General features: G+C 50.4%; 7 protein-coding genes across 7 annotated transcripts; 5 read left to right on the forward strand and 2 right to left on the reverse strand.

Moving 5' to 3' along the window:
- Nucleotides 1-1005: 1005 nt before the first annotated feature.
- On the forward strand, nt 1006-1398 carry ColSpa_02979 (uncharacterized protein; the record flags this gene model as incomplete). The annotated part of the gene is made up of 1 exon (XM_049269191.1): nt 1006-1398. The coding sequence occupies one exon, from the start codon at nt 1006-1008 to the stop codon at nt 1396-1398; it is 393 nt and encodes a 130-aa protein (XP_049125148.1).
- A 2277-nt stretch (nt 1399-3675) lies between these two features.
- On the forward strand, nt 3676-4281 carry ColSpa_02980 (uncharacterized protein; the record flags this gene model as incomplete). Its single annotated transcript, XM_049269192.1, has 1 exon — nt 3676-4281. The coding sequence occupies one exon, from the start codon at nt 3676-3678 to the stop codon at nt 4279-4281; it is 606 nt and encodes a 201-aa protein (XP_049125149.1).
- A 105-nt stretch (nt 4282-4386) lies between these two features.
- Nucleotides 4387-5412, reverse strand: ColSpa_02981 (bifunctional acetylxylan esterase/xylanase XynS20E; the record flags this gene model as incomplete). Its single annotated transcript, XM_049269193.1, has 2 exons — nt 4387-5022; nt 5074-5412. 2 exons carry the CDS (start codon nt 5410-5412, stop codon nt 4387-4389), a joined length of 975 nt encoding a protein of 324 aa, XP_049125150.1.
- A 3100-nt stretch (nt 5413-8512) lies between these two features.
- ColSpa_02982 (zinc-type alcohol dehydrogenase-like protein) lies at nt 8513-9526 on the forward strand (the record flags this gene model as incomplete). The annotated part of the gene is made up of 1 exon (XM_049269194.1): nt 8513-9526. One exon carries the CDS (start codon nt 8513-8515, stop codon nt 9524-9526), a length of 1014 nt encoding a protein of 337 aa, XP_049125151.1.
- A 380-nt stretch (nt 9527-9906) lies between these two features.
- Nucleotides 9907-10572, reverse strand: ColSpa_02983 (putative feruloyl esterase; the record flags this gene model as incomplete). The annotated part of the gene is made up of 3 exons (XM_049269195.1): nt 9907-10136; nt 10158-10287; nt 10348-10572. The coding sequence occupies 3 exons, from the start codon at nt 10570-10572 to the stop codon at nt 9907-9909; spliced, it is 585 nt and encodes a 194-aa protein (XP_049125152.1).
- Nucleotides 10573-18951: 8379 nt separating this feature from the next.
- ColSpa_02984 (putative FAD-linked oxidoreductase) lies at nt 18952-19541 on the forward strand (the record flags this gene model as incomplete). The annotated part of the gene is made up of 2 exons (XM_049269196.1): nt 18952-19115; nt 19166-19541. The coding sequence occupies 2 exons, from the start codon at nt 18952-18954 to the stop codon at nt 19539-19541; spliced, it is 540 nt and encodes a 179-aa protein (XP_049125153.1).
- An 81-nt stretch (nt 19542-19622) lies between these two features.
- On the forward strand, nt 19623-20786 carry ColSpa_02985 (putative family 31 glucosidase ORF2; the record flags this gene model as incomplete). The annotated part of the gene is made up of 2 exons (XM_049269197.1): nt 19623-19757; nt 19830-20786. 2 exons carry the CDS (start codon nt 19623-19625, stop codon nt 20784-20786), a joined length of 1092 nt encoding a protein of 363 aa, XP_049125154.1.
- Nucleotides 20787-24696: the final 3910 nt, after the last annotated feature.

Below are 24696 nucleotides of genomic sequence, written 5' to 3' on the forward strand. Positions count from 1 at the left end.
TGGCAGCTAACCTGGAGGAGCGGGTATGTCTCTGGTGATTAGAGGTGTGTCCTACAATGTGGAACGAACAGACTGGCTCTATTTTGCTGTATTTCCGGATGGCCTCTTCGGGAAAACCTTTTGTGAATTCTCGTTGAGGAACATATAAAGCGAGATGGTGACTCGAGTATATCGACAAGTAGCAACGAACGGTTCCGGGGGAGTGGATGCCGGGGGAATGATAGGGTAGCTCTCGGAGAATTCCATAAGTTGCGTTTCCCCGCATCGAATATCGTGGGGAAAGGTCAATATCGTGTCAGTCTTGCGGTGGGTGATGGCGGCAGTCTACCACGAAGGAGGGTCACACGAGCAACCTGATGGGCACACACAGCAGGGCAGGGGTGCTTATACGTACCAGGATTCGCTGGATATCGGAATACCCGGCAGTGATGTCCTAATATGGGTACTGTTGGAATAGAGATTCGCACGCATTCGTACGCATCCAAGCGGTAATGCCACCTGTACATTAGTCAGCAGAATCCAGCCTATATAAGGGCCAGATCTGCCAGATATCTAGGACTTAGAACATCATCGGCAACAAATACAGTGACGGTCAACCCCTATTATCGTGTGCCTCCAGCAGCGCGCGAGCTATTCCGACAGGTACAATGTATGCATATGATGATCTGTTCTTGGGAGGTATCTTAGAACATTTCGTACAAGTCATGTTGCAATTACTAACGTAGCCCAGGCTGGTCCCACAACCACATCTCTCCTGATTAATTTGCCCTCCTGCAAGCATATGTAGGCGACGACTGACTCGCGGTTGAAGATGCCAGATACCAAGCGCTTGTAGTACTTAGATCATAGAACCTTGCCTCCTTGGGTCTTCTTGAGCTCAACGAGTTTGTGGAAGCTGGGCTGCCCATCATAATTGCTGACGGCTCTCCTTGGAAGCATCCGACCGAGAACCAAGCGTCGAATGTCAACTTGTCTTTTGACAACAACTTGCAGAAACTTATTAACATGAGCTCTGTTTACCAGGTCGCAGAGGGTGACATCGCCGAGAAGCTCGAATCACTCGGCCTCAAAACAAGAGTTGGCGTCAAGACCAATGGAACATGGCATAATACCTGGCGCGAGGACTCCTCCGACACCATCAGCTACGCCTACGTTTTCAACAATGCTGCGTCCGCCATTGGAGAGCTTGTTGTGCATTGTTCAGGAGTTCCTTACTGCTTTGATGCCCGGAGGAGAGCTAAAGAGCTAGTGTTGCACTACAAGACAGAAGTCTCGACAACGAATATCCCTCTATCACTTGCTAGCAACCAGACCAAGCTCATCGGCTTTGCCGATTCTTGCCTTGAAGACGTTGCCACACCTGATATTCACTTTACGGAGCTCCCTGGCAATATTTGAGGCTAACACACGATTGACCAGCAGATCGTTGCCCATGCCGCTGTGTCCGCAGATCCTACAACTCTTACATTATCAACGGGCAGTAGGGTCTGCTATTCAAAAAATGTGGCGTCTGCATTCGAACTTGCATCTTGGGATCTCATTCTGGAGCATTGGGAAGCCTCCGAAGACATGTACGATGCAGCAGTGGTAGCAGTCAAGCGAAATACCACTCACCATCTTGATGGCCTCGTATCTTGAACTGAAGTTCCAGCAGCCACTAACACGTATGGTATTGGCTACTACTTCCACCAACTTCACCTGGACACCCGCCCCGTCCGTCGAAACGAATGCATCGGTCAGTGCCTACATTCAGTCCCCCCGACTCTGAGTTCATTCACTTTGGAGGTAAACCGTGCTTGCGTGCATTCCCTGGACCCGACTAATCCTGTTGCCCATGTCACGACCTACCTTGCGAAAGGAGACAATCATATTCTTGCGATAGTTCCTAGGACGATGTGGAACTATCTCCGTAGCTTTCTGAGGGACATCAAGAATTTGGGTGCCACACCCTTTGGGCCTGGAGAAACCCTTTCTGTTGACATGATTCCTAAAACAGAAAATGGGTTGGTTGGCGTTGTGAATATTGTTCCCTACGGATCTCTGCGGGTGGGTGCGTCGGATGGCCGGTAAGAGTTTTAAGCACTCTACAGGGCGGGGTTTGTTCTCAGCTTGGTCAGACAACATGAAATTCTGAGCTGTCAAGTACTCTAGGCCTTGGAGATAGATGACCATGAAAATCAAGTCATACAGTGCCTGCGTGCAATGTTTGGTGCAGTGATGATCATGAAGCTAGACCCAATTGCCGTGCACACCGAAACTTAAAGAGCAAAAAAGCTGCCCGGTGTTGTTCCAAGAAATCGGGCAATAGAGATGGAAAAACAGGGCGAGCGAATCTGCCTTGTGCTATGTCTACAGAAGCACACCAAGCTCAATCAGGGACATGAATGACACTGAACAGCCTCAATCGGGCGCTAGTGACCAGGGTTTGACACGCTAAACCGGTTCTTCCATGTGAGTTGCAGTGCAAGCGATCAGCTGAATGCGGGATTAACGTGCGACGTCCGCAGGGCACATCAGCGCGGAGTCGCGGAACTTGCGCCGCTATTTAACGACTTGGCGGTCATTCGTTGACTCAAAGGCTCGTATCTGTCCAACATTAAAGACATCGCGTGTACACGCCTCCGAGACGGTCCCAGGTTCAGTTTCTTCTTCTGATTGAAGATGACCCCGATCACTGTTTTTGAAGATCCTTGGCCAAAGGATAAGGCCAAAATTCCGCTCGAGACCGTGTCCCTAGTGAGTAATAGAGTAGCATTGACGTGTCGACAGGAGACTGGATGCTAACTCAAAGATAGAAACACTTCGAACTCATTGAGATATTTCTGAAGCTTATCCCTCACTTCCAGACGGATACAGAAAGCCAAATTCTACCAGAAGCCCTTGTCTACTCAGAATGGCGTTATATCAATTACATACGATTCCTGCATCTGAAAGGGGTTTCAGCTTACGACTATCCACCGCCCTGGTGTGTCTCTTCCAGACATATTTGATGGGCCAATGAAGTAGATTAACACGGAATCCAGGGACGTTGCAATGATCTGGTACTGCCACCTACTATCTCCCTTCCATTTCCATCGGCATCTCTGGGACAACGATCACATATCCTACGGCCTAAACCACCACCAATTTCCGGTCACAAAACTGGTGCGACTCTATGAGTCTGGAAAATGGTCCGATAGTAAAAGTGAGAAAGAATGGAATCGTTGGCACAGGAAGCCAGCATGCCCAGGGCTTCCATTTCAGCTGTGGCCATCGCCACCTTGGGAGAACAAGCGGAAATCCCGGCTGTCGTCCCTGTTTTCCAAGAAAGACACACCGACAGAGAGTTCTGATGCGGAAAGCATTTTTCAGAAAGAGATAGTTTTCTACGGAAGACTGTGCCGACCTCAAGGTCCAACAATATGTCTATTGGGGAATTACACGTGTATGAGGAGACGAGAATGCAAGTTGGCATGTATTAAATCCTCGCAACATAGTCAACTCGGACACCGGTGTGAGTTGAGGCCATGGGAAGGCGTGGAGGATCTTGCAGAGGTTTTCAACCGTCAAGTCGCCTTTTGGAAGGCTGTCCTCAAGACACGCGACTCGGACCCAGATTTTGCGTCGCGAAAACACCTGACGACATCCTTGGGGGATTACGAACGATTCATCAAGCTCCATGGAATACCCCCGACGATGAAAAAGGCACCTTACAAGGACATATGGAAGCTCGATATGGATGTGCTCCCAGCACCTGGTGCTATCGTGTCGGAACAGAGGAACCGTGAGTTCATGCCTCCAAACCTGGCGGTGGATTTCCTCTGGCACACGCATCGCCTCTACCCAGCCAGCTACTGGGTTTGGAGTTTCACCTCGGCAGGGAGACTAATAGACTATGAGCCGATAGCTTCGGCTGAAGCAGCGAGGAGGACTTTGGGAGAGACTGATATAGAGTGGAAGAAGAGGAACGGGTGCTGGTATGACAAGAAGCACTCTTTGCACCAGTGTGACATGGAGGATTACTTCCCAGACGCTGCTGTTGTTCCGCCGGGACATCCGGCGAGAGCCAAAGTCCAATGGACTCTAGGTGGAATGAACCCTGTGAAGGAGAGAAGAGTAGGAACTAGAGGAAGGTATTACGTGTTTGAGGGGCTTGACATACCATTCGACGGGGGCTCTTGGGATTTTGGTGGCAGCGGTGATGGAGGAGGCGGAGGAGATGGAGGAAGTGGAGGAGGGGACGGCGGGTGTGGTGGTGATGGTGGTGGAGGCGGAGGCGGAGGCGGTGATGGTGGTAGTTGATGCTCAGTCGCGAATGTATATGATGGAGACTGTGGTAGCTTCATCATCATAAAATATTTATTCAAAATATGTACTCATGAAATCGAAATCACCCTAAACCTTTCCTCAATTGAGAGGGTGCTTCGAGAAGAAATCCATGATGTACGATGAGGCGTTGTATGACGCCGGACCATCCCCGTGGGCCTTGTTGTCGTCATTGACTCCAGTGTAAGGCCAGCTGTGGTCGACATCCTTCTCATACACATGAGACACCAATCCTTTCTGATCTCCTGAACCCCATTGATATATCTGTGCCCTTGAAGTGATGTTGCACTTAGCCGCCTCCTCCCCAAGACCGTCACGGACCGCCCACTCCGTGATCCAGTGGTAGATGTCAGGCAAGCACGCTCCTCGTCGGCTGTCGCTGCCGTTGTATGGAATAGTGCCGTCAATGCCGCCGTGAAACTCGATCATTGGGATGTTTGTCCTGCCAGCATCGCAGGGAATTTTCACGGTCTTTGGGTCGCAGTCCGTTACAGTTTCGATGTAGTATGACCCAGACACAGGGGCGAAAGCAGCAAAACGGGTCGACAGTTGTTTGTTGCATGCAGCAAAGTTGGTAAAACCGCCTCCATTGGACTTACCGGTCATGAATACGCGATTCTTATCGATGCAGTAGGCCGACTCAAGATCGTCAAGCACCGTGTTGGTGTAGAGGACATCATTTCGCTTTGTAATATTTGGCACGCCCTCCCATCGTCCCTAGTCTGGTCAATCACTGTTGTCCACGATCTTGTGTTCAAAGGTTCTTACCTCGTAACCACGAAGATACACAACTATATGGTCCTTGTTGAAATAAGGCGTTTCTAGGCGGTCCAGATCCCGTTGTTCCTCGGGAGTTTTAGTTCCGCCGTGGTATGAGAAGATTATCGGATTAGGGGTCGTTTTGGAGTATTTTGGCGGGATGAAGAGCAAATAGTCTCGGTCGTGGCCCTGATCGTCCTTGTAGGGTATCAGGTACTCGTGGCCAGCCGATCGATTGGCGGGTAGTTCCTTTTTACATCCATCGGAGGAGACCTCTCTTTTGACCGCATCTTTAATCGCAGCTGAGGTGTAAAGGCTTGCAAGCGTAATGAAGTTGAAATTGACCATGATGAATGGTTTTGTCGCTTACTGTTGAAAGTCGACCGTTCAGGTTATTGAACCTTAGCTGTGAAGTCATGGCCTCTTAAATGTTGGACAAAGCATGACCTTGAGGGGCCGTGACGTGACATCGAAGGCTTGAACGGAGCCTAGTGTGTTAGTACCTCCCCCAATCTTACGAACCGTCGGTGTATTAACACGAGTTAACGGGCGACGATCCAGACTAAATCCCATCGGGCGTCAGCCCAGGCACCAGCGCACCCAGTTGGTCAGCAGTTTTAAGCCCGGTGTTTTCGAAAGTTGATGCCGGGTTTAGACGCGGCTTACGGCACCAGCACTGCCAGTTCGGGACCGGGTGCCACCGATTGCTTCCGAAGAAAACTTAGTTTTCGGCACAGGGCGCCACGCTCTGGCGCATCATTTCCTGAACTGGCGCCAGGATCGGTATCCCGGCACTGAAATTGTCAGCACGGCATTCACGGGATTTTTGACCTCATCAGTTGATTATACAGCCTTACCTTCTGGTTGAACCGGCTGTGGGGAAATGCTGTTGGTCGAGTTGGAAGTGCTTACCGCTAGGAGAGAAACGCACACTTCGAGCGGCTGTGGGCATCATACTTACATGTGTTTTCAGGGTTCACTTAGTACGGAAAACCTTTACGTCAAGATAGTGTAAAATTTATTCAGATAGCCCAAGATTCAATTCGTGCTTGAATTGCTTATCATTGAATTGAAAGTAGTCTCAATGTAATAAATAGGAAGGCTCAGCGCCTTCTACTTTAGAGGACACAGCTGTGAGAGCAGCTGTAAGGTCTTCAGGAAGAGGACCAGCCTCAAGTGCATTGAGTGTCTGGTGGAGTTGCTCTACCTTGGGAACGCCGCAGGCAATTGCGTTGCTATATGCTACATCTAAGTTGCTGTAAAACGCTGTCTGTCGCATAACAGCTACGTGTCTACTAATGCTATCTTTCTCTACAAGCTTAAGAATCATAGACACTGTAAAGAAACTCTAGAGGTTTATAGTACTCACAGTTTTGAGAAATTAGCAAAAACAAAATACGTAATTAAATTACAGAGATATTATAGAACACGTTCTTAAGTCGTATAGCTCTTGTGTTATTCTATAATTGAGTAAACTTCTATAGCACTTCAGTCCGAGTTGAAACCAAATTTCGTACAAGATTATTACATCAATTATTACGATATACTGCAACTGTGATAGCAGGATTCTATCCATAACCCATGAGTATAGGTAGAGATTCAACTCATACCCAATTATATATCTACCCACATACCTAGCAAACCCATTTACCCACATTCTGGGGGTACCCCATAACCCAACCCAAATCAGTAGGTACCCGTAGGTATTATCCATGGCATGGGTATTTCCAAGCCTAATAACAAGGGTAAACTAGTGCAAATACCAGACCCTCTTCAACCAGCACTCGGCGTAGGAGTTGTCGCTAGTGGAATAATAGTGAATATCAGTGGAGTTTCGATGTGAACATGGCCAGTTAAGGTGGAGACAAGCGAAAGGGTTGAGCTTGCTGGCGGACCAAGGTTGGAACTGGTGCTACTGCTAGAACCCGCAGATACTGAAGTTATGGTTGTTGATGTACTGCCAGACTGTCGGGTTGTCGATCCAGATATCCCAGAAGTGCCACTCCCTGCTAAAGAGACACTTGTCAAGCTAGTGGAGATGTTGAGGAAGGATGTGGAGGATGAGCCCACAGAAGAGCTGCTTGACGTTTTGACTGGTCCAGCAGGACTGGGAAACGATGTTGATAAAGGTTCAGACAAGGAGGGAGGGGACGACGAGGATGAAGACGTCAACAAGTACGAAGATGTGGACGAAGATGTTGACGACGACATTGATGAGGATAATGATGAAGATGCCAATGAGAACGAATGTGAAGATGAGGACGAAAATGTTGAAGAAGATATTAATGAAGGCGAAGAAAGCGTCGAAGATGATGATGAAGTGAACAGGGATGAGGTAGTACTGGTGGATGGCGAGCACGATGCATCTGGTGGCAGATTGCCATACACCGTGTAGAATGAACCGCCGCTGTTGCCGCACGGCGAGGCTGGATTGGCCGAGAAAGGAACGGGACAATTACCATCATCCGAGGCGGTGTTTCTGCATGGTGCTTGGTTTACAGTCAAGGCACGGTAGCAGACGGTGCCGATGAGAGCCGCGTAGTTTCGATTTTGTGCTTGACATCTCTGTTGACATGTCGCCGGATTGCCACCACCGATAGGTTGATAATTGATTCAGCCCAGGTACTGGTATGGGGCTACCGGAGCTGCTGTGAGAGCAATGGCAAGGGAGATCAAACCCCACTGAAAGAACAAACTAAATCCAGTGGATGACCGCATTGTGATTGGAGACGAAACAGTGTATGCTATTGGAGATACGAAGCTGGAAATGTACTGTTCAAGAGGAGTTTTCCAAGGAAGTCATGGGATATAGAGAGAAGAGATGTTTTTTTCAAATGGTAAGTAGGAGCTGCCACTAAGCTTCTGAAGTACGCGTCCTCATATGTCTGGTTGCCACCGAGAACGGTCAATTTGGGTTTCAAGGGCTAACGAGGGCTGGTACACTTGTGCATTCCAATATTCCAGTGTGAGCCTCACATTTTTATGGACTTGAGACAAGTTCCGGCCCAAGAGCAACACGTCTCAACTGTGGCTTCGGGAATCGGCAATAAACATTCCAGCTTCATCTAGTGGCGTTCGTCAAGATTTCCCCTTTGCATCAGGTCTGGGCTTAAGATTTTGGCAGGCCAAACGTTCGACTGATACAGCCTCCGCTCTGTTAAATCTAGCGATGCATCAGCTTAAACCGAGAGGGGGCTAATCGATTGATCGGAGCCGGCGCGACCCCGGAGACTTTTGTGGGCCACCGCCCGAACATTAAACTCCGCTCCGCAAAGCAGCCCCGCACTGCGGAGTTGTCCGAGCCCGAAACTAAACCACCACGGTAAAGAAAGTTGCCCTTGCGCACAGCAGTAGATAAACTTCATCAACGCCTACATCTATCTCTGTAACTTTATAATTCCCGCCCTGAAGATTTTGGAGCAAGACCATTGCGACAATGCCCGAAACAATGGAGACCTGGCAGTATTCTGCCGTCAACGGCAACCTCGAAGACTGCCTCACCCTCAACAAGGATGCGCCTGTGCCAAGCATCTCCTCCCTTCGCCAAGACGAGCTACTCATCGAAGTCATCAGCGCATCGCTCAACCCAGCCGACTACAAGGTCCCCGTAACACCTCTTATCGGCCGCCTGCTGATATCCCGCCCTGCGACCCCAGGGATGGACTTTTGTGGCCGCGTCGTCGGCACACACCCGTCGAATACATCTTTCAAAGAGGGACAGCTCGTTTTCGGCGGCTATGCCATGATCAACCAGAGGGGCGTTCTCGGTCAGTACACTGTTATCCCGATGGCCAACGTCACGCCTCTACCAGAGGGGGTCGACCCGGACCACGCAGCGGCAGTGGGCACTGCAGCTACGACGGCATACCAGTCCCTCATGCCCGACAACCTCAAGCCCAGCGCGAAGGTCTTTATCAACGGTGGCAGCGGCGGGACGGGGACCTGGGGCATCCAGATTGCCAAAGCCTTGGGCGCGGAGGTCGTCACGTCGTGCTCCACTACAAACGTTGAGCTTTGCAAACAGCTCGGCGCCGATGAATTAGTTGATTACAAGAATGAAGATGTCGTGGCAAATTTGAAGGCGCGAGGTACCATATTTGATCTTGTTATCGACAATGTGGGCAGCACCACGGAGCTCTATGACCAGAGCCACCACTACCTGAAGGCTGGGGGAACGTTCGTCTTGGTCGGCGTCGGCGCAGACCTGTCGCTTTGTGGCATCTTTTCGAATCTTAGCAGGCAATTGCGCCCGGCGATTATGGGATGCAGAGGGTTTTATTTTGTTCGACAGAAGAATGATAGTGAATTCTTTGGTCGGATTGGTGGGTGGATGGCGGATGGCAAGGCGAGAGCTGTCATTGACTCGACATTTTCGTTTGATGATGTACCTAGCGCTTACAAAAAGCTCCGAGAGGGCAGAGCTCGAGGTAAAATCATCGTTCATGTTGGAAGAAGACGATAGGGATAGGGATATGGGAAATCAGTAACAGTTTTGTTTTGGTGTTCTTTTCACCTTCAGATTAAGGCTGTGAATTATTTTTTCTCACAGATTTAATCATGTCGGCTGAGTTTGCTTACATGACCTTGTTTGGCGGGACGTAACCTCGCTTTGAGGGCACACGAATATTGAATTTTATCAGCCCAATATAGTTTTCGAATTTTATAATAGAAGTAAATTTTATGGTAGTCTTATGTAGCCCGAAGTTAAGATTGCCAGAACCGAAGAAGCTTCAAAACTCTCGAAGTTCATGTTTAGCTTAGAGGCAAGAGAAGCCTTCAACCACAGTCCTTTTACCAACGCCATCATAGACCTGCTTCTTCGGACACGAGCAAAGAGGTCTCTTAAAAAGCCGGTGTAAACCATACAGTCGAGGCCATCAGCGTGTCAGGCGCCATGCCGTTCTCGACCCACTCGCGCATGGCATCGAATGTGCTAGCAGGATACGCTCCGTTGCCACCGAAGCAGTGGTTAACGCTAGGAGCCAGGAAGAAGCGGGAAAAGTCATCGGCATGGGTCATGTTCGCCGCCGTGGCGCTCGAGTTCTTGAGGAGGAAGACCTTGAGCCAGTCGTCTGCGATTTAAAATGAGCCACCAGTACGGGTGCCGTTGGCCGCGCAGGTAGTCGGGACGACGGCCACATCCGTGATTGAGCCGGTCAAGATTGCCTCATTGGAGGCGCCAAACCAAATCGTCGTGTTGCTGGCTCGTCTCGCTCCATCCCACTGCATGATGAAAGTCAGCCATGGTGGTCTCTTCTATGACTTTCAGCGAGGGCCACTCACAACTCTGCGGACTATCCCAGCTGCGGCAGCTGAGACCTTGCGTTCCGACCCAAGCGCAGTGCAGTTGACAGTGCTTCCAGGCACAGTCGCAGAATCAAACAGACAGCTGTCAGTGTCGGCTACCCCGCCATCCTCAATACCATCGGCTCCATCGCACGTCTTCAACGCCGCGCTTGTGATGGCATTGATCTCGCATGCGGGAGGGTACTCGCCGAGCTGGTCCATGACGAACATGCCCCACATCCCCTGCATAACAAATTGATTCCAGTTGATCGCCGGGGCGCTGGCAGCAATGCCGTCGTACGCATGGGGATAGTGTTGTGCCAGCTGGAAGCCTTAGCGGCCTCCCTGGGAACAGCCCGTGTAGTAAGAGTACTTGGGCAGTGCCTTGTAGAAATTGCTGATGACGCTCTTGGCGATGACTGCTGCGTCGTTCAAGGTGGCGGAAGCCGGGTCTTCGATGATACAGATAATCGTCCAGCTCGCTGTATGGGCTATCAAGACACCGCGACCCTGAAGCCAAGATGGTGTGGGGTAGCATTTGCCACGAACGCCATTGCGGGCGTGGGATCACCTCATGGAACTGGGCCCTGCAAGTTGGTTCATGGACAAACGGGTATGCCCGATGGTCTATCGAGAACTAGCTATTGACCAGCTGATCTATGACCTGCCTAGAGGCGACCAGCTCTGAAAATTGCGAGGAATATTACGTTGCGGAGAAAGGTTGCTCCGTCCTGGGGCGTTCTTCAACAAGTGGCTTCGAATGGCCAGTCAAGGGTAGAAGCGACTGTAAAAAGAACACGCCTGCTGTCGAACCTGGATGAATGTGAGCCCCAAGATTGACGTGCGATGGTTGGAGGGGATGATACCCACGTATCCTGCACCTCTAGGTTCCACGGAGAGTGCTGCCATTCCATCTGCGAGTACTTCAATATATTCCTGCCAGCAAAATCCATCCGACTTGCCTGGTACGGCCTCAGAGATGGCACTGAGAGTCCCATTTGCTGTCGAAGCTTGAGGTGCAACAGGTTCCGGGCTCACTCCTTTCTTGTTCTTCATGGCCCTGGCAGCAAGAATTTCATCGATGTCGCATATCGGAAGAAATTCTGCGAAGAGACTTTCTACCCGAACCAGACGGTTCTCAACGCTCGTAAGGTAATTACGTCAACTGATGTCAGAGAGTGGGACTTCGACAGAGCACCAACACTAGAAAGCTCACGCGCGGGTGAGAGGCGATCGCTGAAATCTCCAACTGTAGTGATATGACTTTGAGTTCCGAATGCAGACATCGCACCTCAGCTTTTATTTGGGGCACTGCCCAGGACATTAGTCGTTATTCCCGAAGCCATTCGGCTACGTCGCCATCGTAGTTGGTGGTTTGCAAACTTTGAGTTTCTTGACCCAACAATAATCGCACTGAAAGGAGTCAGCCCAGCGAGAAGGTGTGATTGGTTAGAAGAATCATACTGCGAGGCTGCTTGTAAACATTGAAGACGACCTGGTTTCGAGCATGCTGGATGGTGTGCAAATGGTACGAGGGCGGGATTAGCTTGCGGTTCAGACTTTCTTTTCCAACGGAAGAAGGCCGCCTGCAGTGGGTCAGTTGGGGTTTGTGAGCTCCTAGGCAGTTGAGGCGCCTTAGGTAAGGTAGTGCGTGCAGGTGGCGATGCTAGGCATCGGAGTACACTATGGTATCTGATAATTAACTACATGTACGCTGAGGAAGGCCCTTACGTTTCCATCACTCCTACCAGAACAATATCAACTAGACGCATACGGGCAGAGATAAGATAAAACTCGGATTGTTTGCATGTCAACAATGCTTGATCGATTCGATGCATGTGTCCGCAGGCTGAGCCGCCTTGGTCCTTGGCAAACAGCATATTGGATACGAGCTGGATCAAAGCATGGGAGTGATCTCGAGGAGACAGAGCCGCTGGCCCAGTTATTTTTCTTTTCAGCAAGCCATCGTCAGATGTGTCTAGCCTTTCGACGTGGCATGCATGACGTTGCCAACCTCTTCAAAAATGGCTCTGCATCGAGCCCCACCTTCCCAATGTTCCCAAACCCTCCAATTATCTAGATATGAATTTACTGGGTGAGCGAAGCTGAGGTGTCAAACACTTGCATTAATAATGTGATAGCGAATCTGTTTGTTGAATCTTAGTCTGTACCTTGCTTTCGTCTTGCTTGCGACTCCTTAGGTTCACTCTAGGACCTGTTTAGTCAAAAGCTTCTTTACAAAGTCCAGATTCCCAACATGGAGCACCATTGATGACATGTCAAACTCAACGGTATCTAGCCTTTCTTTTCCCCTGAGCGTTGCTTTTGCTTCAGATGCCGTGTAAGAAAAAGAAATGAGGTGGGATTACTGTTATGGTAGTAGTGGGCTCTGGTCGTTCAGATTTGTGACACGTCAGTGGCTATTCTTAGACAACAATCAGTAGTAGAACTATCTTTGGTGAACCAGAATGCATTCTTGGGCTCGAGGTCTTCATGGTCAATAGATATACAAACACTCTCCTTGCCTTCAACGTTCCTCGTAAAGGGGAGTTGATAGGTAAGCGTAAATTCGATAACAACAACAAAATTTTAGGTAACTAAAGTGCAAGGCAAGTCTTACCACTTCGAAAGTATGTTTGGTATCTGTTGGGTGGATGTATCTTGAGGCGGTGTGCCCATCCGAATTTCCCCCCTTTGGCTTTCGTTCGTGGTCAGGACAAAAGAAAAAAATATGTTTCGGGAGGAGCTGCCTAGCGAGCGTTGCTTAGTCAACAAATAGACCAAATCCATTAGTCTATTTCCAACCATCCTATCCACAATCGGGTTGACGGAGATGTCGACGACTAGAATGCAGAAATTGGGTACTACAACTTGAAAACAAACCCGTTCCTCGGGTTGCAAAGCCACCGAGCATCCACGCTACAAATTCGAGATACAAAATCCAGAGACCTTGCACCGCTTGAATATCAAGTGGTATTGGGAACGGTGTCGCGCTCAGTGAATCGATGGTTTCGCCAATGCGTCGAACCTTTGGCTCGGCTGTATGTGTGTCTTGCTTTACGACGAGTGGGGCTCAGCTTGCCCAGAGATTTTGGGAGCACCTCCAGGGTCTTTCGGATCCGAGAACAAGATGATTTTTTCGGCCGTAAGTCTCAGCGGCGGCCGAATCACTCCTCTCTTCACGGCATTGATGCCAACCCTCTTAGCGCTGACTGGGAAGGACCGAATGCTGGCAAGAGGAACGCGTTGCCTCTCTGATCAGTCCCGAACATGGCGCATGGCATGTTCCGGATGGGTCGTTGTCTAAACGGCCGGCTGGCTCCCTTGATGTGAGTTCTGATATTTATGTGCAATGCTCATGGAAGCGGAGCAGTGCTTTAGCCAAACTAGCAAGCTGCAGTAAACTTGACGATTGAAGCGCGATACCCTGAACCGGTCTTTGGCCTTGTCATGGCTGCTCCTTGCACCTCCTCGGGGTGATGTCCGAGGTGAGCTGAGTGAAAGGGTGACCAGGATTTCTGACCTCGACCCACGAAAATGCAGATCGTGCATCTCCAAAGCTTCAACGCCCAATCCGGAGCGCGCAGGCGTTGTCAGCATTGACACAAACCTCCTGCTGCCCCTGTATTGTCCCCTCAGCCAGACACTATGTCGTCCTCTAAGAGTTCACGCTCGTCACGCCAATATGACTTGGTGCCAACTAGTGTGTCAAAGCTTTGATCCTCGGATGCCAGCATGACTTACCCGAGCAGCAGCTTGCTCGGTGCCGTCATCCAATCTAGGTGTCAGCGCCCGTGCCACGGCTTCCGGTGGTCTGAGCGTTTATGCCAGGGACCAATCAATGTGACTTGACGAGAAGCTGCCGCGCCTATCTACCCGGGAACATTCACATCACCTCCCGTACGAAGAAGAAAATCTTTAATATGACCGACCCAACTGCCGCGAGACAAGCCATTGGCGCACCGATATCTACTAAGGACTGCTGTAACCGATGCCGCGCACAGACTTGCCACGAGGGGGTGCAGCCACGTTGTGGGCATTTAGGGTCTCCACTGGTTTTACTTTGAGCAAGGCGGGATGACAACCGTCAGTGCGTAGGTGCTGCCCTTGATCAGATGCCTCTCACTGGGGTGTCCTTGGTAATATTACCCCCAGCATGTCAACCTTATAATTGAAGATGACTACTCTTAATAATTCTGCTTCAACGTTTGCATGTCTTGCGCAGCCTTTGCGGGAAAACAACCCAACGACAAATTTCAAACGGGCCTGTCCGGGCACGAAGGGGTCCCAGATCACCATATCAGTCACTTGTACAAGATGGTCGCCGCTCGATGCTTCGCCCTGCTCGCTTGTTTTCTCGGGCTAGGAAGCGTCGTTGCTGCGGCTAGTCTGTCGTTTGAAGGTATCCCAACCTGTGCTGTATGTAATTAAATGCCGGAGGACAGATGTACGACGCCGGCTTACACATATAGATCACATGTATTATCCAAGAAATCAGCCATTCCGATTGTGCCATTACGAACCAAACTTGCATGTGCCAAGATGAAGCATTCATCAGCTACGTGGAAACATGCGTCATGGCAAACTGTACAGTCAAGGAAGCGCTAGGTGAGTACTCGACTAACTTGATCGGATTTAACCATTGAAACGAGGCTGATTGCTTCCTATAGTTGCCAAAAATCAAACTTCAGCCGGCTGTGGAGTGCCCGTACTCCAACACGATCAAACCTTGCAAATCTCCCGAGCGCTACTCTTCGTAATCCCAACTTTGTTCATCATCATACGGGTCACAAACAAGTCTATGAAGCTTTCAGCTTGGGGATGGGACGACACAACTATCGTGGCTGCATATGTATGACGCGTCCCCCACAACTAAACGGTTAACCGGACAAACGATATCTGACCGTCTTACAGGCTGTTCTTGCAGGCTTCATGCCGGCGAGCTATCTTGGTAAGTCTTCAGTAACTAGAGTTTGGCTCATACAGAGACTAACAGTCTCTGTAGCCGAAAAGGCCGGCGTAGGAAGAGACATATGGACACTCACTCCTGAACAGATCACGAAAAACCTTGTGGTAATTAAGATCCTTGATATGAATGGCACGTTGGCTAACCAAAATAAGATTGTTTTTGTTTTTAGTTTGTCTTATATGACCTCTCTAGCCTTCATCAAGGCTTCAATTCTCTTTCTTTATCTACGAATTTTCCCGGATAGAAAGTTCAGGGCGGTCTTATGGTATACACAGCTTTTCAACATTTTGCTTTGGATTTCTTTTATTGCCGGCACGCTTACCATATGTCGGCCTCTAAGCTATTTCTGGGTCGGATGGGCGAAAGAGACGGAAGGCATGTGCTTAGACATAAATGCTTTTGGTATATGTCATGGTGCCATCAACGTCGCGCTGGACGTTTGGATGCTTATAACACCGATGTCGCAAGTCTATGATCTAAGATTAGAGCGGAAGAAGAAGTTAGGCGTAATGCTTATGTTCGGCGTCGGGATATTGTGAGTAAAACTGTATCTGAACCCATGTTTCTTGTCACTAACTCCAAGCAGCCTTACAGCAGTTAGCGCTTATCGTATGAAAGGCCTGTTGGTATTTTCAACATCTTACAATGTAACAGGTTAGCTTCCATCTGTGTATTTGTCTATCAACTTTCTGACCAGATCCATTTGAAAGCCAATCAGTTTCAGACTTCTCTCTGGTCTCACATTGAGCTCTGCGTAGGGATTTTTGTGGCCTGCATGCCAAGCACACGCCAGCTCTGGAGGGCTGTATTCCCAAAGTTCCTCCAAGTGACTCAAATCCCCTCAACGTTGGCCAAGAGTTCCCGTTCTTCGCCCCAGGCTTCATCAACGAAATCAGGCGATCCTAAGCAACCACGCGTCATTTCATATGAGGAAGAGTCAATGGCGCACTTGGTGGGGGAGTTCAATGACGTTGACCTCAACGATCTGACTAATTCAAGCACAATGGACCTAGAGTCCTCAAATACACCAAAGAGTCGAGTCGAAGTAAGAGATGAGTCCACATCAGTTAGCTCGAAAGGCAGAGTTGAAGAGACATAGGGCTTAGTGATAGAAAGGAATCCCGGCAATCAGTTCATTAAAAGCAGATGACCAAGCGGCATATCAAAGAGCAACCTAGATAACATACAGACCATAAAAGTCCTAATTATACACTATTTCCATCAAAGAAACAAAACCACCGCACATCAAAAATGCTAAGATAGTATGTAAACGGATCCAGACCCGTTATTATAAGTCAATATTTCTCAGCATTTAGAGATATTGTTACTCGGGTAGACTTGGCTGGTTCCGCAAATTTTGGTCAAATGGTATCTGGCTTAGGACCTTACCGTTTCCAAGGATGATTACCTGATAAAACTCCTGGTTCCAGGCGCTGACTGCAGTTTCGCCACTGAACTATCGACGAAGCAGGACTCTTCAATCCCAAAAAGGCAGGCGCCCTGTTAGAGGTCAAATATTTGCAGACTCAGAGTCTTCCGAGGACCGTGGGTCTCCGCGCTCTCCGACAAAACCATTGCATCTCCTAGTCTAGTTGATGGGTAAGTAAAAAGCAAGCCCGGCGTCGCCTCCGGTGGACGTATTGCACGTGAAATACAAAGACACGCTCTGGCTAGATGACATGTCCGACTCATTCAAGCAGAATGCCTCAATGCGATTAACACAAGCTAGGCCCTGCACAAAGTTGAAAGCATACTGACATAATAAAAGCAGCGGTCTTTCGGGAGACTGTGAAGAGAAAAAAGGCATAGAGCGTTGGTGATTTTCAGTGCTCTGTTACGATAATGCACAGCCCCTCTGGTGCGCCAAACGCCGTTGAGAAGCGAAACTGCAAATACGAAAAAGCTGCATGGGACAACACGTTGCTGGGGCAAATTAACATCTACGAGCCGACAGCGCTTGCTCGTACTTTCTTGAACCTGCCGTCTTTCGTTTCTGTATGTAGCCCAAGTCACAACGAGGAGAAAAGTTTGGCAGAAAGTGACAGGAGTTGGATATATACCGTTGATCACGCCGAAGACAAGGTTCCACAGCAGGTGAGACAAGTTGATTGGAGAAATACACGGTGCGTGCTGCCCTTCAGCTTCGTCCAGTTCTGTTCATTCCTCTCCTGTGCTTCACCAGAAAGCTCGGCGTCGGCTTGTAGCCGAGGTACCCTCTTGAGTATCGCAGGCGGAAGAGGTGGAGAAGCCATGTGAAGCACTTGCATCCTAGTAGTTCGCAACTAGGTTCGCTGAGCCAATTTGTCCAATGATGGTACGGGGTCAACGCCTGCCTATTAATGAAACAAGAAGAGCAAGGGATAGAAGTAGATCAAATGCGAGTTTTAAGTGGTCTGTATGGTAAATCTGACCAAAGTCTGATTAGAAGATGAAATAGGAGGACCTTGGTTGGTGCACGTTGTCTTTTCTTCGCATTGGAACACCAAGCTCGGAATGGCTTCTTTCATCCTACGAAACCGACATCTCTCCACCGACTATGGAGGCAACCACCGTAACGCCGTAATGCCCCGCTTGACGCCGATGAATCGAGCATGTGCGATGTCACTGGCACCGCTGAGAGGACAGCTACCTAGAGACCCCACTACCAAGCATGTTCCCGCAAGCATCACATGAACCAAACCCTCGTATTCGTTTGCCAATGTTCAAGAGTCTACATTGAAGAGTTGGAAAATCAGCTACACCTCAGTGGACTACAAACTCATGCTGCAGTCCGCAAACGGCAGTTTTTGGACGTGGAGGTATGAAGAGAGATAAGTGCTCGAGAATCGATTAGTTGTCATAGCGCTGCGTGGACGACAATTCTCACAAGCGCACCCTAGCGGCGCCCTACAACCGATTTCCTAATACCAACTGTCGCCGATAGGCGACGTCGTGGAACTATCTGTATGTATGTACATCGAGACCAGTCGCTTCATATGCGGCCTTCACAGCCACGTAGCACAGGCGCCACCAATAGACCGTGATCCGGTCCCTCCGCCGACGTAAGGTCATACAACCTGAGGTTGAAGTAAGATCGAAGACGATGACTATGGGTCAAAGATTCTAAACTTCGCTTAGAGAGTTTTTATGGGTTTGTAGGCCTCGGTTGGGGGCGACGAAACCACTTTGCAGGGTTCGTCCCTCAAACCGTTTCCCAGTTCGTTGTGCCAACTGTTTTAACTCCCGAAAGAAACGAACATGCGAACGTTCAATGCCGAGTATGCGAAAATTTAGGGGTTCCCTTCGTCCCAATTACGAAGTTGAAGCTCGTAAGTTTCCGGATGATTTTCCCGTTTCCGGACGGTCTCCCCGTCGCAGCTGCCATTCGAAGCGAAGGTGTCAATGGAAGGTGTCACCAGAAGGAGGCCCAAGGAACTTGTCGGATGGATCAGATGCTTCTGACAAGCACCTGTCTATGGGGCCTAACCGTGACGTATTTCCTTCCTTGACTTCGGGGGATTTTTTAGTCATGCACTAATTCTATTTAAACGTAGCTCAAAGCCTGTGGCTGTACCCCAGCTTAGCAGCTTCGCCATCTAGCAATTTACTCACCCTCGTTTATGAAGAGATTTGCCTCCATATTATTACCTAACATGCCCATATTCACTCTCCCGATTCTTTCAGGATGCGTGTTGCTAAACCTCGTTGCTTGCGCCCTGGCTGAATCAGATACCTGTAAACAGATCGTTGCATCTACAAAGATACAACACCACCAGGGTCTTGACATAGATTACACGCAGGAACAACAGAACTACTGGTAAGGACGACCCTTTCCCCAGTCTCTCAAATATTATGAACGAGGAGCAGGTCAACTGCTTGCGGCAACCTCAAGCCCGGTTGCATACTCGTCCCGACGAGTGCGAAAGAGGTCTCCTCGATAGTCAAGGCGTTGCAAAACAACAGCGAGCAGTTTGCGATAAAGTCGGGCGGCCACAACCCAAACAACTACTTTTCCAGCGTCCAGGATGGTCCCTTGATTTCGACCAAGGGGTTAAACGAAGTAAAGTACGACAAGGCGAGCAACACTGTCAGTGTCGGGCCGGGAAACAAATGGGAAGACGTCCACAACGCTCTGGACGGGACGGGAGTCACCGTTGTGGGCGGCCGCATTGGAAATGTGGGCGTGGGAGGTTATTTGGTTGGAGGTGCTTCCCAGCAAGAACCCGAGCCAGATCAGCACTGACTTTTGTGATGCCATCTAGGAGGACTCAGCTTTCTGAGCACTCAGTACGGCTGGGCGTCGAACAACATAGTCTCGGCTGAAATGGTGCTCGCCAACGGATCGATCGTAACCGCGTCCAACACCTCGAATCCGGACCTGCTCGTTGCGATAAAAGGAGGCGGGAACGCATTCGGTATCGTGACCAAATATGTCCTGCAAGCATACACCATGGGTCAGGTAAGCGTTTTCTGCACCATGAATGCCTCCAATCATTCGGTGTGACGGCGCAATCACTGACAGGAGCTGCAGATATGGGGTGGCAACCTGATCTTCGACAGCAGCGACAAGACGGACGAGCTTCTCGAGGCCATTCGAGACTTCACCGAGAACTACAACGATCCGAAAGCGGCTATCATTGCGACCTCAGAGCTGACCCTCTCCAACAACGTCAACCTCTGGGTCCTCTTCCTCTTCTACGACGGGCCGCAACCTCCAAACGGTATCTTTGACGGGTTCCTCAAGGCCGGGCCGACCCTCAACACTTGCAAGGCGAGGTCGTACGCGGATTTCCTCAAGGCCAACGATTTGTTCGTCCTGAAGGGCAGCGTCTACACCATCTCCACGGAGACGACGCCGCTACCGCCCGCGGCTGCGGGGCCCAAGGTGATGCGCTCATACTATGACCACTGGCATAACACATCGGCAGCGAGTTCCGGGGTGGCCGGGGTGATTGCCTCGATGGCCTTCCAGCCGATCCCTAAATCGCTGGCCCGAATCGCCAGGGAAAAGGGCGGGGACCTGCTGGACTTGGACGACAGCGTCGACAGGATCATGTTTGAGTTCGACTACTCTTATCTCTTCCAACTCGACGACGCCAAGATCGACCAGACGATGGTCAACCTGTATTCCGGGATGAAGTCCAGGGTGGATGGGTTCGTGAAGGACGGCACGCTCCCGGACGCCTACAGACCGCTGTTCATGAACGATGGGTACTTTCGACAGGACTACTGGGGGAGGCTGAGGCCCGAAAAGAAGCAGTTCGCTCAGACGGTTCGGGCTTCCGTTGACCCAGACGGCATGTTTCAGCAGCGAACAGGCGGGTTCAGACTCGGCACAGAAGCCGCCGCCGCCGTCAGGCCCGCCGGGTTATCCACTGAGTCCACCGAGTCGTCCGTCAGCTCCGGGGCTTCTTATGCAGCATCGCTCGGACTAGGCGTGATGCTGTCTCTAGTATTGCTAAGCACCATCGTGGTCTACTCTTCATGAAAGATATCTTGGTTCCCGCCAAAGACATGATTGCACCAAAGCTCATGACATGTGCTCTAAGTTCCAAGGCGTGCTGTACCACTTCGGAAGTGAGCCACACGGACATCCGTATTCAGTTTCAGTACGAGTGTTGAGACTGCTGTGGACGTTGTTTCTTTTTAGCGCCGCTTGCTCCTCATCAATAACATGTAAGCGTTGGCCCTCCAGTAGGAATCCTACCTTTTCGGCAGACTACGCCAGACAGAGTGTGACGATGTGGAGTCGGGAAGTCAACCACATGTTGATGAATGGCAAACAAGATATGAACATGTCACATAGTTAAACGTTCAAGGTTGGACAAACCTCATCAACATTCTTAACGCCCCAGCAGAGAACCGGTGCTTTGACGGAGGCGGCACCGCGTTATACACCCCACGCGGACCTCCGCCTCGGCGCCCCCATAAGCCACTAGACAAACGCCACAACCGGCAGTGCCGGCTTTCGCTAACAATATAAAGACGATGCCGCGACGGAGCCGGCCACTTTCCACGAGACTCAAGTTTGCGAAAGCTCAATAAACACTCGTCCTTCTCCTATGCGTACCGATTGTTCCTTTGAGAACTCGGGAATTCGAGACCTCGGGAGGGGTGCTGGTCAGCAAACCGAGCTCTCTGAACCTCGAAATATGTTTTGTCGACTTCTTCGCTCTTGGAGAAACCTCACGCTAGGTTGTGCGCCGTAGACAACATGAACGACCAGACGTGACAATGTCGCTGAGTATGCACTCAACTGTGTCCGTCTCCGTCAACCATCGAATGGTAAACTACACAAGAAATCTTGTTGTCGTATCATTAAAACTACCAAACTCTATGAAAACCCCCAATAGTGCCAACCGAAGAGGGGAACTGGCTGGCAATAATACTACTCTGAGCGGAGGATGCTACCGCCCGATGGACCGGCGAGAGTTCCCAAAGTCCGTCACCAAAACCCCCCACATCTTCGAAACAACCAGCTCATGACAATATACGACATGACGTACCCAAGAAGACATCTCGCAAACCCAAGTTTCTTACGATGCTCCCCAACTCTTGGCGATCAAATGCTGTACCCGCGAGTAAATCTCCGAGCAGATTCGCCCGCGCTGGCAGCTGACGTGGGGGAAAAGTGGTCAAGGGTTCATCCCGGACCACATTCTCCACCGCCATCCCCCGTCCCTGAATCCAATCGTTCTGACAGTCCCGGTATCCATACAATAAACTCTCACGCAAACCATACTGCCTCCTCTCACGTCGGCGCGGTCGACGGCGGCCCTGCGGCCGCTGTACTGCGTGCGCTTTGCGCAACTACCTCTCAAAGGGGGATTGATTCGGGTCAGGTGGTAAACACCTCTTTGCTGGTGACGCTGCGACCAGATTAGATTGTACGGCAATACTATTTCTGTAGAGCCCCCTAATTGCTCCGTCTCGAACCCCTGTACCCTTGCATTTATTGTGATGCATGAATTCGTCAGAGGCCCTAGTAAGTCGTCCGAATAAGCTCCCCACGTGCCACAAGCGTTCATGTATCACAACATTAACAAATTCCACAGCGACTCAGCCTTGTGTTTTGCTTGAACAAAGCCTTGCAAACGTTCATCCCGAGATCACGAGGCTGAGTGTGCTGTTTGGAAAGAGGCCGTGCTGCGTCTCAAGTTGATTTATAGAACTATTTACAGCCAAGTCATCCTCATGTTAGCAACAGGGGTTCCAATTCCTTTGTCATAAAGCGCCGAGGACACCGAATTATACCAATGTGTAACCGTGGCTCAGATGTCGATTTACCTGTTCTTGTCAAACAATACTGAACAGCTACTCGTGACGTTTCAGCATTTCCAAGTCTCTTGTTGTAGCATTTTAACGTGACCGTCTACCCTGAGAGTAGAATACAGCGTTCCTTACTCGCGGCCAAGGCTCGCATACCCACTTCGCCACTTTTATCCCATGAGGACCGGCATAAGAGACCAGACCAACTAGGCAAGACTTATGCCCAGAGCAGAAATGTCGCTACTCAAACTGTAACTGGGCCAATTCAGAACCCGCCCAGGTTCGAAATCGTCTACATCAACTGTGACGAGTCACCAATGGAATCCGGTACTGATCTGGAACACACTAGATACCCAAGATGGTTGCGTTTAAGGAACTTAAAAACTAGATCGCTGACCCATCGTATGTTGATGTGCCAAGAGCGAAGAGCGAAGATCTCTACAGAAACGGACCATTCCTGTCGCTCTCGAGATTCAAGGAGAAGTTGCCCTGGAGACTAACGACAACCCCGCGTTCTGCTAGACAACTATTAGAGAAGCGCGTCGCTAGCCGGCGACCAGACAAAGAGCGGTCGTGTTAACCCAAGTATTTGTTAAGTATTTGTTTGAAGCTTCATCACTGGTGCGCACACTTGCGCGCGACCAATCTCTTTGATCGGGTGGTTGGGCGTTGTGCTGGACACCGCTTGACATTGGTATCCCGTAGTCAAACTCAGGAGCACCAAAGGTCTGTGCAACCCACAAATATCGATTGATTCGCGCTTGGCACATTGGTTGCAAGAATAATGACGGCCAGAAGCACGGCCATTCAATGATGGGAGGAGAGTCGGGTGGCTGATCCTTCGTTTCCAGTTGGCAGATGACAAGGCAACATTGGTCCGGATTGGTTTGATCCCTCGGGTAGCTTGTTTGCTCTGCTCCCCTGCCGAACCGGGCGACTCGTCTTGGCACGTTGGTGCGTTGCGGCGATTTGGTGGCGGCTTCTCCAGATCTGCAGTGTCTCAATGATTAAGCGAGTCATCTAGACAGAGAACCTCGACCCCGCAAGCAGGGAGCGCGGATGGTTGCGCATCAGACAGTCAACGGTCGGGATGTGCAAGAGGCGACTTTGGAAAATCACCTCCGCATTCGAACCAAATAGTTGGGTTTTCCGAGAAGTGAGTCCGGGGCCGGCCGTCGAGTCGAGATCAGTCCATTTGGATCGGTTGTTAGCCACCGCTTCGGTTAGTGAGCGGGTTGGTGACAAATGAGTGACGACGACTTCCGAGGCTCGTCGGCGGCATGGCCGGACAAGGGTCGGGCTCGGACCTAACCAAGCTTCACCTGACTACAGCGCTAGAATCCGGTGGTGTGGTTCCAGCTAACATTACCGCCTATCAATGGTTAGCTTTGGCACTGGCGATGATGGTTGTTCGTAATGGGAGAAGAGAAAGCGATCGTGCACCGCGCCAGAAAAATCGGCCAACACCACAATACGGGGCGGCGTCGCCACACAGGGCCCTGCGGCGCACGTGTCGCGTGGGCTCGGGATGGCCTGGGGGTGGCCTGGTCGGTGGGATTGATACGCTGACGTTATGCACTTCGTGTTGTGTCCGCTGTCCCAGAGAGAGAGAGACCGTAGACGAAGCCAACGTCTGGGCCGAGACGAGACACCACCATGTGATGAATTTCGTGAGAGGTCCACTGTCTTCAGCGAAGCGGTCGGGTCTGGAATTTTCTTTCTTTCTTGAAGTGGCCCACAGGGATGGCAGGGGTGTTTAATAATGGCCTCTCCGCAGTGGAGAGCAAGTCTGGAAGATGTTGCAAAGAAAATCCATCCGAGCGGAGAAGTACATTGCGTCCGTGTCCGGAGACCCCGTGGAGTGAACGGCTGTGCGGTGACAGCCTGTCGGGTTACCGGTTTGACAGTTTGCTCGCTTGTTGGCAAAGTTGGCGAGACTCGAAACGAGACGATGCGTCAGAGATCAGGCGGCCGGCGAAAACGCGGTGGTTTTACCAGCTGCCCATGGGGAAGAACAAAGAGGAGCACTGGAGAGAAGCACGAGGGCGGTAGGCGAACCTTGGGGAAATCGACACCAGTCCCAAACTCGGCCGAAAGCCGAGGGCGATGGAGCGATGAAGCGGGCAAAA

The sequence above is a fragment of the Colletotrichum spaethianum genome (genome assembly GCF_022836535.1).
Source record: "Colletotrichum spaethianum MAFF 239500 DNA, contig05, whole genome shotgun sequence".
In the NCBI taxonomy this organism is placed as follows: Eukaryota; Fungi; Ascomycota; class Sordariomycetes; order Glomerellales; family Glomerellaceae; genus Colletotrichum; species Colletotrichum spaethianum.